We start from the raw sequence: 11,657 nt of genomic DNA on the forward strand, positions 1-11,657 counted from the left end.
TTCACTTGGCCCTTCTTTAAAATGGAATTTGCATAGCAAGCAAAAATTATATATTATATTATCAAAGCAATCAACATAAGATAGCTCGTGGAATCAAAGGTTTTAGGCATTTTGCAATATTAGCCATGCTGCAAACCCTTTACCGTCTAGGGGTAGGTCACACACACGTCCATGCAGCTTAGTGTGAATCCCATATCCGAACATGCCAAAGGCCACCAAAGGGCTAAAGCCTTGACCGATGATAATCATAATACGATATTTTTAGCTAATTTTACGAGGCATGTTAACTTTTTAAAGGCGTGGTCTTGAGATTGCATTGAGTAATTGGTTTAGTTACTTGCATTGAAAGCATGGTTTTATACTTATTGATGAATACTGGTAATAGACGTGCGCTTCCATGGACTGCGTATCCCATCTGAGGGGGATCAAGAATTGTTGAACTGTTTGGTGTCAAGCTAATTGCAAAAATTGGAAGGAAGGCATCTTCATAAAGAAGGATTTACAGTTGATGCAGTTGAAGGCCATTTCAATTCTATTTGGGTGACATGCCATTCACAGCTTTGGTTAAAACCCTGCAAAATTCTAAGTTGAACATTCAAAATTATCAAGTATATTAGCTGAAAGTGGCAATCCATTTGCCACTTGGTCTATTCCACTGTGCTTGAGCCCATTTGATTCAAAATCCAAGAGAGTTTACAGCTTATATGATTATGAATACTCAGATAAATTGGTAGCTTTAAACAGAACTGGCATTGTTGAGGTCACAAGTCACTTGATAGAGGGATTGATTGTGAACAAACAAGCCAACATTGCTATAAATAGGTCATACAGAAAGTGCAAGGCACAAACACATTGATATGCTGGAGTTTGCATGACAGCTTCAGTCCATATTGCATGGACCTTAATCCAGGACACTTTGAGCTTCTAAGTAAACAGCAAGGACGTACAGAGGTTCAAGCAGACAGTTACAAACTGTTTTGTTTTAGTGTGGGGAGACTTGAACTTTGAAATATGCCCCAAGGATCTCAAGGTTTAAACTCACACAACCATATACACATCCACACACTCAAACACTTGGGCTACAACCCCATTGGCTCTTACAAAGAGTTTTACATTACTGTTAGATTCATCCTGTCAACAGGTTGATATTCACACAGCAAAATAGAGCCACCATTAGTATGCATATATTGCAGTGAAGTGTACCAAAAGCCCCGAGACGGACACATGAACAGCTTATCAGTTAGAGGTGCCAGTGCAATCAAGTCATCACTCCGATACAGCAGAAGTAGCTCCTCATTTAGAGAACAGGCCTTTCTTATGTAACTTCTTTCAGATAGGTGTATTGGACAGATCTACATGTATAAGACCACGTCATCGAGCCTCACAGCCATGCTGGCTGCTTGAGGGGTGTCACAACTGCTTTCACCTGTAAGTAATTTTGCAGAGAGTATATGCCTTTCTCTCTCCCATGTCCGCTCATTTTATATCCGCCAAATGGAATAGCAGCATCAAAGACATCATAACAGTTGATCCAAACACTGCCAACACGAAGGGCACGGCTTAAAGTGTTGGCTGTGTTTATATTTTTGGTGAAAACACCAGCTGCCAGCCCATATGGAGATGCATTTGCCCTGCGGATTACTTCATCCAATGTCCTGAAGGTAGAAAAAAGAGAAGAGAAGAAGGTTAGCTGAAGAAAACCAATTTATTCACAGATCTATGTCCTTTCATCTTCACTGAAAACTTGAATCACTTGTAAAAGAACACACAAACTTACTTGTATTTTGTGATTGCTTGCACAGGCCCAAAAATTTCTTCCTGTGAAATTTTCATCCCATCCTGTACATAAAGGCAAAAGCACTTATTGTGTCTGTTGGAGCTCACATGCAGTCTTCAGCATTTTGCATGGTTTTCTACCACTGAGGAAGAGCTAAGCACAGTTTCTTCAATAGTAGAGATTCATGAAGCTTCATCACAGTACAACATGTGACAACTGTGTACATAGTTTGTCAAAAAATGTGGAACCTTCGGAAGAATTGAATGCAGGGGTAGCCACAGACATTGAAATAACTTCCATGTAACTGAAAGTGGCAGGAAAGATGATAGACCATTCCATAGTCTTGAACAGAAGATGGCATATTATGAACAACTTGAGAAAAACAAAGCTTCCACAAAAACTTTGAGATGCAATCTAGGGTGGCTCATGCTACATCTAGTTGAGAAGCCACAACAAACAACATCATGATACTCTTCCATTTGACAGGTAGGGAATAGATATTTGCATGAACTGAGTTCTCAGTCCTCAGCTGATGAGCCTTTTAGAACAAGTCCAACCTTTAGCCATCAATACTTCAGCAGATGCAGCAAGCAAGTATTCAGACGGCAGTGCAACAAGAAAACTTTGAACAGAATCTGTGTCTTTTGTAAGCCACGAAAGCTTTCACACACTGCCATTTTTACATGCAGATGTTAAATAATATAGACATTCTTACAACTAGCATGCATCCTGACAAAGAATCAAGCACAACCGAATTATACAGGTACAATTGAACAGAAACTGTGCCTTTTCTAAGCCATCAAAGCTTTCACAAACTGTCATTTTTAAATGCAGATGTTAAATCATATAGACGTGCTTACAACTAGCATGCATTCTGACAAAGAATCGAGCACAACCAAATTATATAGACGTGCTTACAACTAGCATATAGACGTTAAATCATATAGACGTGCTTACAACTAGCATGCATTCTGACAAAGAATCGAGCACAACCAAATTATATAGATTTGTACCTGTACATCAGCAAAAATAGTTGGCTTGATGTAGTAACCCTTGCTTCCAAAACGAGAACCACCTGTGACAAGTCTTGCACCCTCTTCCTGCCCTGATTTGATATAGCCCATCACCTTTTCAAATTGCTCATCACTAATCTGGTAGAGAAAGAACAAAAAGTAAATGTTATCTCTCTTTTGCATAATCCAACTACATTTGACAGAAAATAATCTGTGAACATACTTAAAGGTTATGATAAGTCTCACATCAGCATACTTCACTGTGTGAATTGACACTGACTGAGGGCCACTTACATGGATACCATTGGCTTGCTTTTAGTGTCAACTATTATTAGAAGATAGCAATAAAATGTAATCAAATCACAATTAGTCTTTTAGGTTGTGACCTGCAGATGGCCTAAAAAGTTCTTCATAGACAAATTGAAAGGCTGTCTTGCATACTCCTGGGGCCTACAAAAGCTTTGACTCTCAAGAATCATGGAGTCTCCAAAAAGACTAGCTGACTTTCAACTCATCCCAACTTGTCCATAGGCAACATCCACTATTGTATACCTGTTTTGTCAATATTCCCGGTTTCAATTTCTCTGCAGCACACAATTGTGTGCTTTCAAAAGGGCTATGCTATCATTCTTCAGAATGAACATTCAACCCAGCATCACACACAAGCTGTTCTAAACTGCACATAAGACTTTCAGTTGATTCTCAAGTATAAAAAGACCATCTCAAGTAACCTGTGGACCTTGCTCGACCCCTTTCTTGAAAGGATCACCAACAACACGCTTTAGTGCACGCGCTTTTGCCTTTTCCAAGAACTCCTCGTAAATACTTTCATGCACAAAGGTTCTAGATCCTGCACAGCAACATTGTCCCTGCATTCGCATAGAAATGAAATGACTTTAGTATATAAATAGTGACACGAAAAAAGCCATCAGGTCAGCATAGTACCTGGTTGAAAAAGAGAGCAAAGTGAGAGAGCTCCACAGCATGGTCAATGTCTGAATCTTCTGCAATAATGAAAGGAGATTTGCCACCTAGCTCCAGAGTGACAGGTTTCAGGTTACTGCTTGCAGCAGCCTGTGAGACGAGCTTTCCAACTTCTGTTGAACCAGTAAAAGCAAGCTGCATGAAGGAAAATGCCTACTATCAAATGTAGCTAACAAATATGCCAAAGTAAAACGAAAGCTCCTGAATAAGACCCTGTCCATGATTTTTGTTTGTTGTAATCTTTCAAACATTCAACTATGAATACAAGATAATCATCTATGACTTCCATAGCTTAAATTGAAAGTAGCAGTAACCTTTCAATGAGATAAGCTATGAAATTAGCTATGTACTGACCTTATCAATGTCCATATGACTGGCAATAGCTGCTCCTGCAGTTGGTCCAAAACCAGAAACAATATTCAACACACCTGGAGGCAGTCCAGCCTGCAAAAACAGTGGCAAAAGCAAGCTTTCATTTACAATGGCTACCAAGAAAGCCAAATGACATTCATAAAACATGTCATAAAAGATTTATGTATTTCTAGTCAAATAAAGAAATGGTGAACTTTTGAACTCACGAATGGGAAAAAATCTAACAAGGCCCCATTGTGTTTTGGGGTCCATACAAACAAATGCATATTCAGGTTTATGTTTTTTGTGGGCTCACTGGCAGTCAATTCAACAGGAAATTTAAACTATTCTGCAACAATGCAACCAGTAACTTCAGAAGCAGGCTCCACCTTAGGACCTAATATATGTTTACTTTGACAAACAAATCCTGTGACAAAAAGAAAAAAAATTCTGATTGTGCACAAGTGACAAAGTAAGCCAATGAGGAAAGAAGGCTTTCTGCCACCAAATTTTTGAACCTGGTCATTATCTGCCAATGTGACCTTGCATACACCCATAAAACTAGATCCTGAACTTGAAAATTTGCATCGTGAGATAAACCTCCAGCAGTGAAGCCAGGACATTTGGAAACGGGAGGTTCCACGGGTAGGAAACAGTTTCATACAAGTAAAGAAAGGCCAAGAAACAAGCTTTGTACAGAATAGAGAGAATAAATAAAGACTTACATGAAATATGACTTGAAATATAAGACAATAAATTATAATCAACATTAGGAAAACTCCACCATAATCTATGGATAAAAGAAAAGCTAAGCCTCTTCCTAATTTTTTGAATATTTCATGGGCTCAACTATTTTGCTTCTAGAAAGCTACCTTCTCTTTCCTTCTTAAGAAATTCAAGTCTTGTTTGAGACGTATTTTGTAAGTATGAGATGCTTACGAAGAAAACATTTTGTATGTTTCAAATTGTAGGAAAAGGTTTCTATGCAACACTGACCTCAAGCAAAAGCTCGCCAGCTAGTAAAGCTGAGAGTGGTGTCTGCTCTGCTGTCTTAAGAACAACAGTGTTACCACAAGCAAGAGCAGGTCCCACTTTCCACGTAAACATTAGCAATGGAAAGTTCCAAGGAATAATTTGTCCTGCTACCCCAATTGGCTCATGCAACGTTTGAACAGCATATGGACCATCAGCAGGGACAGTCAAACCATGTATCTTATCTGCCCAACCTGCATAAACAGATCAGAAACAATCAGGAACACATCTCAACTTCCCAAACAATCAGCTTAACTAAACATAGAGAAGGCTTGTTTTGATCATTATATCTATATGTAGCGTAGCTTCTCAAAGAAGCTCACTACAACCAGGTAAAGTTTACAATCGAATGAACTGATGCCATTAACTAAATGCCTCTGTTGAGGAAACATAGCAGTTCATATGTTTCAAAGGGTTTTCTGTATACTTATGTGGCAGTTGCAAATCACAGACAAATCAACAAAGGAAGACAATGGTCATACTGATAAAAGACAATTGGCTTCATGTTGGAGGAAAGAATAACTGCACAGTTTTAACAAATTTTAGTGTTGTCCATGGACCACATACTGATAAATTCAGATCTTTGAAGCTCCACCCCAATATTTTTGAGTTAGAGATTACGAGCTGTTTGCCTACGAAGACAAGGCTATGACGTTGACATTATTCGAATGCAAAGATAACACGAGTGATGAGCCATCATAATATATACCACCTACTTCACATGAGGGAAATCCTGGCAACCTGGTTGATGAAACTGTTTGATCGACCTTTTTAGGGGGGCACAACTAAGCATGGGAAAAAGATCTATTCAAGTTGAGGATACAGTTGGGATGAGGATAGCCTATGTGCAGACACTTTCAAGCATTTCTACCAATCAGAACATCAAACCAGAAGTTTCAAGCAGCTCACAACGACAGTTTTCAAAGTAATGCACACATCAGAACATGATTAGATCAGGATTTGGGGAAGTACATCCACAACAACACACAGGCATACATTCAATTCAGTCAAACTTGAGTGTACCTGTTGTGCTTTGTGTCAGATTGATGCAGCAGTAAGCAGATGACATTGAGTATCAGAGCTCACTATTTGCACCTGAGTGCCTTTGAACTTTTCAACTTTCCCCCAAAACAGTAGACAAGTGCAGTGCTTCACTAAAAGGACGCTTCCAACCCTATGCATGCAAATTGGACGAATGAAAAGCACTTAAAACAGCAGCTGAAATTATTAAAGGTTCATGCACAGAGCACAGCAGGTTGCAGTCAAAAAAAAGGACCACCATTGATGCATGTGATAGAAATGGTCCTGTGCACAGGAGTCTGTTTATCTCAGTGCAGACTGCACTCTTTGCCAAATTCCACCCTTCCAGATTTCAACCATGTACAGGATGGGCCTGCAACTCCTCCCAACCAAGCCTTAGGTGGCAAGTCCTCTCATTGGTGACTTTCTGTGCTTTGTTGGCAGCTGAAGACAGCTCCCATTCTAGTCGTTCCACAGTTATTCATGTTTGATAATATTGGTCTTCTAGGTCATGAGTTCACCCTGGAGCCTTCTTCAGCAGTAGTAGTTACTGATGAGCTATGAACAGCTCCTATGCTAGTTACCAGAAGCTATCAGCCGAAGGCTGTACAGGCGATTGCTTAGAAAGTTTGAGGTGGCACCCTTACTTCTTTGATTCAGAAGTTGAACTGCCCAATAAGAACATATAGGCATTACAGGGCAGACAAGGTGAAGGAAACATGATCTTCAACATAAAGTAGAGACCAACGTTCGGTTCTGCATCCAAGAGCAAATTTTGAGTCACGTTTGACACTAGCTTAACAACTGTAATGTTTTATTTTAGCTCATTGGCAATAAGAGGTGTGGTCAGTCAGCATTTAACAATTAGTTACATAAAGCTTACTGCTCCTCCCCCAGAGAGGCAGGCTGCAAGCTGCACAGGAGTTACTCACATCAGCAAATGTGGCAAACAAAAATGCTGCAGCAGGATAGAGTCAGATAGAAGGGCCTATACATCAGGCAGCACGCTGTGCATGTTTTCCTCACATTACAAATACAAACAAGCAAGCCACAGCAGATGCAGGATGAATCAAGCCAAAGGGTGGATGAGTATAGTAACTGATGAGTAGCCATAAATAAGTCCACACGTCCTTGCCCATACTTGCAACTCTAGTTTTTATGCACATGCCCATTTGCTGTACTCATACACAACTAAACGCAATCAGACAGGTGGGGGGGGGGGGGGGGGGGGATGTCAAACCTGCATAATATCTGAATAGCCTTGCCATTGCAGGAACTTCAGCAGTACGAGCCTGTTCATAGGGCTTCCCATTGTCCAGAGTTTCTAATGTCGCAAGTTCATCAGTGTGTTTCTCAATCAAATCAGCAAAGCGTAGTAAAATCTTTGATCTTTCCTGAGATTAAAAATATGGCATTTGCAATTTTGAGACTCTTGATAATCATGTTATCAACATTTCCAGCAAGAAGGATCACAATGGTGAACATTAGAAAACACAGTCAATATCATCAAATATATCATAGGCTTGCAGCACCAATGCATTTCCAAAGGTCAACATGAGAGCAGTCCCATTGTCTCTCCTTTGCACAGGTACCATTTTTTTAAAAGTATCAAAAGGAAGGATGATTAGGAGTTCTATTTGAATGACTTCACGTGTGTGCACATGCACAACAACCACCACCCCCCTGCCCCCAAACAAAAAAGCACATGCACACACACCCACACAATCCATGGAGAGTATGCACACAAATGGAGAAAGAGAGACAACTGACAAAGAGTGATTTTACTTGAATTCACTAGTGCATCTACAACCATTGGCAGCATCTTGAAATATCCTAGGGCATGCTTGACAGAGCATCCTTTGTGCATGCCAAGAATATGCAGGTAAAAGAATGGTTATCGAGTGGAAATTTTGTATTTGTGTAAATAATCAAATAAAAACAAAAAGCGAACATCAAAGAGCTATATAATTACATATGCAGTCATCTTTGGCCATGGTCCAATGTCGAAAGCAGTACGAGCAGCCTTCACAGCCCTGTTCACATCCTCAACATCACCTTCTGCAACATGCGCAATAACCCCTTCTGTGCGTGGATCTATAGTTGGGAATGTTTTACCTGTCATCCATGAAAAAAGTTGAAAAACTCTCTTTTTTTTTCATAATGGGTAATTGTATTAATTACAAAAAAAGTACAAGATTACAAGTGAAAATCTCTCTCTCTCTCTCTCTCTCTCTCTCTCTCTCTCTCTCTCTCTCTCTCTCTCTCTCTCTCTCTCTCTCTCTCTCTCTCTCTCTCTCTCTCTCTCTCTCTCTCTCTCTCTCTCTCTCTCTCTCTCTCTCTCTCTCTCTCTCTCTCTCTCTCTCTCTCTCTCTCTCTCTCTCTCTCTCTCTCTCTCTCTCTCTCTCTCTCTCTCTCTCTCTCTCTCTCTCTCTCTCTCTCTCTCTCTCTCTCTCTCTCTCTGTGTCTGTGTGTTTTGATGGATATCACAGATCACAGATACAAACACACATGCATGTGTGTGCACACATATAAACAACATCGGTCTATCTCTCTATCTGTGTCTACTTGAAGTCTTGATGCTGTGCTTCCTGATGCAGCAGACTTACCAGATGCAGCATCTACAAATTTTCCATCAATTAGAAGCTGTGTGTACTTAATTGATACAGATGGTTTTATCGGCTCTTCTAGTGCCTCTGCTGTTGCTCCATACATGCGCTGGAAGCCCCATCTAGCACCGCTTCTGTAAACTGGTTCAAAGAAAGAGTTTTGTTAGCCTAAAGACGTGGGCATGTCAAACACACTTAATCATACTTCATAGAAGCAGAATACTTTAGACTTCTTCATATCCGAACCTCCTACACTTACAGATAGTATCTGCATGCTTCTATCGGTACAGAAAACAAAAATGAATTGGAATGCCATCATTTAATAAATTGATAAGGCAAATAACAAGGATCCAAACAATTGAACTGCTTCCTCCGTTAAAAAGCACACCAGTACGCATGAGACAACATCCAATCACAGATTGTAAAAATGCAGATGCGCATAGAAGAAGTTCTGCTCAATGGTTGTAACTTAGGTGCTCATTTGTTGTCCTTAGTGCGGAGCAAATAGTTATGTTTGCTTTACCAGGTTTCCCATCTCCAAAAATCAACTACAGACTCTAAACGTCCATTTGAGGCATGAATCAGATGGAAGCAAGCAACTGCTCTTGGATGAAAAGAACTTCTGATGATGCGTGAGCATTGAAAGCCAATAGATGTAGATGATGCGTGAGCATTGAAAGCCAATAGATGTATTGGAAATTATCCAAAAGATTTACCATCCAATTGAAATAGACTTTTGACTCCAGACAAACACAATTCTAACTTTACAACAATGAAAACAGCCGTGATTGACGTAATACAGATGCAATTCTTGATTTTTAAGACCATGAAACAGCTGAGATTGATGCATTGCAGATACATTTCTGAGTTTCTAGATCATGAAAACATCCGTGGTTAATGAATTACAGAGACGATTCAGGACTTTCAAACCATGAAAACAAATTGTGATTGATGAAATCCTGAGAGTTCTATATTCATGAAGACAGTCGTGATTGATGAATTACATAAACAGTTTCTGGACGTTTATGTCATTAAAAAAGCCGTGATTGACGAATGACGGAGATACAACTCTGGACATTTAAGCCGTGAAAACAGCGATGATCTGATGAGATGCGGGCCAAAGGTGAGAGCCATTTCCAATAATGGTTGGTTACTGGAGCACGATGACGAGCTATACGTCTGTCAGAAGGCGGAATCAAAGGACAAAGCAAGAAAAAGGGCGGAGGGCGCGGGGGCGAAAGCTACCTGGTCGAAGGGATGCCGGGGAGGAAGGCAGGCGGGAGGCGTGCTTGAGGAGCAGAGAAGCGTAGCGGGACGCCATGGCTGCTGCGAACGGAGGCTACAGGCCCGTGGAGCCTGAGAGCTTGAGCTTTGAGAGTATCACTGACAGACTTGAGAAAAGTAATAATTTCTAAATCATACTAAACTAATTTATTAAAATAGGATAATTGTTTTTTTCCCAGAGAAAGGATAATTGCTTAATCCGGTCTACCACGATAAGGTGTCATTATCTCCTTCTAGCCTAAATACTTCAGAATAATTGACATCTTTACTTTTACTTAAGGGGAGGTTGGGGGCGGGTGCCATGTGGCAACCCCAACCTCCCCACAAAGAAACGCGCCGCGAAAATTGCGCTTGCCCCCACGCGAAGCGCCAAGGGCAAGTCTAGGCGCAGAGCGCCTAGTCTTATCTTATTAGCTAGTTTTATAAAAGTCGTAAATATTAAATCACAAAATACGATGAGTACTAGGAATGTGACAAAATGACATTAGCATTACCACTTATTAATTTATAAAAGTAGATAAATATCTAGTTCTGGTCCACTATTACCATTGTTCTTTACCTTTACAAGCATGTGGGATACGGGGGACACTTATAGCATACCTAATGAAAAATATGTTTCTTTTTTGTTTTCTTCAAAGCGGGCACTCTCACGCGCGGCGGGAGAGGAGGGGGGGATGTGTTGTTATCACATTTTGCATTTCTTTCAAGATCGAATATAAGAGCATGTAGGGGAATTGACTAAGTGTAACATTTAATTTTTTAGTTCTAAAATCTTTATCAGGGTTTGAAAAATGCAATTTCGGGGGGTTTCTCAAGGAAGGGGTACACTTGTAACATGGTGATGTGACCATTTTTAGCAAATAAATGGCTCAACATATTCCCTTTTTTTGTTACATCACTAGTCCCAAGGTGAAAACTTTTTTGTTACATTACTGGTCCCATGGTATTTCACTTTTTTTGGCACTTGCTTCACACTTGGCCCCCTCACCTTACCATAATAGCTTATTCATCCTTACTAGCCCACTATTAGTGGTGTTGTTGGTATGGTGCTTATATACTAATCAATAATAAGCTAATGTTTGTATCAGTGGTGTAAGTGTTGCACATGTTTTGGCCATACAAGACTAAGGGAATTAACTTATCCTCGACCCGACCATAAAGCAACTTTAAAATTTATCGCTTTAAATTCTTGATTTTGTCATGCTATTGGCATGATAAATGCATATGACTATTAGATAGATTTTGATGTCAACATAATAGTAAGATAGGTATTTGTCTCTATGCTTGTGATTATCTATGGTGGAGCCATTAATTTATAAACATACGAGGCCCTTATACAAAGCCAAATCCTCCTTTTATAAATCACTAAAGACATTTCCCCTTTTCTTTGTTGTGATGGTTTATATTCATAGATGCTTCGACTTTATGTAAAGTGGCAACTCTTGGAATGAGCTCATCTTACCTTCACAAGTTTGATCATTGACTTGAGAAGTGTATCAGTGCCTATAAGATGCCACATTAATCAACAAAGGAGCCACCAAACTTGTTGATAGGGTGCATGAGTTCTCAAATGTGTCACATTAGTCAACA

General features: G+C 39.9%; 1 protein-coding gene across 1 annotated transcript; it reads right to left on the reverse strand.

Moving 5' to 3' along the window:
• Window positions 1–788: 788 nt before the first annotated feature.
• Window positions 789–10,186, reverse strand: LOC148015274 (aldehyde dehydrogenase family 2 member B4, mitochondrial-like). The gene is made up of 11 exons (XM_087666034.1): window positions 10,029–10,186; window positions 8,784–8,924; window positions 8,150–8,292; window positions 7,418–7,571; window positions 5,122–5,351; window positions 4,129–4,218; window positions 3,736–3,909; window positions 3,522–3,659; window positions 2,791–2,928; window positions 1,778–1,839; window positions 789–1,655 (listed from the first exon to the last, which is right to left on the reverse strand). Exons 1-11 carry the CDS (start codon window positions 10,102–10,104, stop codon window positions 1,382–1,384), a joined length of 1,620 nt encoding a protein of 539 aa, XP_087522160.1. The 5' UTR covers window positions 10,105–10,186; the 3' UTR covers window positions 789–1,381.
• Between the last annotated feature and the right edge of the window lie 1,471 nt (window positions 10,187–11,657).

Source organism: Lygodium microphyllum, chromosome 24 (genome assembly GCF_053477565.2).
Source record: "Lygodium microphyllum isolate KBCC chromosome 24, Lygodium_microphyllum_v1.1.10, whole genome shotgun sequence".
Taxonomy (NCBI): Eukaryota; Viridiplantae; Streptophyta; class Polypodiopsida; order Schizaeales; family Lygodiaceae; genus Lygodium; species Lygodium microphyllum.

Excerpts from the sequence above, each read along its gene's own strand:
- LOC148015274 (XM_087666034.1), bottom strand. The coding sequence starts at position 10,104 with ATGGCGTCCCGCTACGCTTCTCTGCTCCTCAAGCACGCCTCCCGCCTG. Across the intron at positions 5,352-7,417 it reads GCTATTCAGATATTATGCAG|GTTGGGCAGATAAGATACAT; the intron begins GTTTGACATCCC and ends CTGTTTATGCAG. Across the intron at positions 4,219-5,121 it reads CTGGCGAGCTTTTGCTTGAG|GCTGGACTGCCTCCAGGTGT; the intron begins GTCAGTGTTGCA and ends CTGTTTTTGCAG.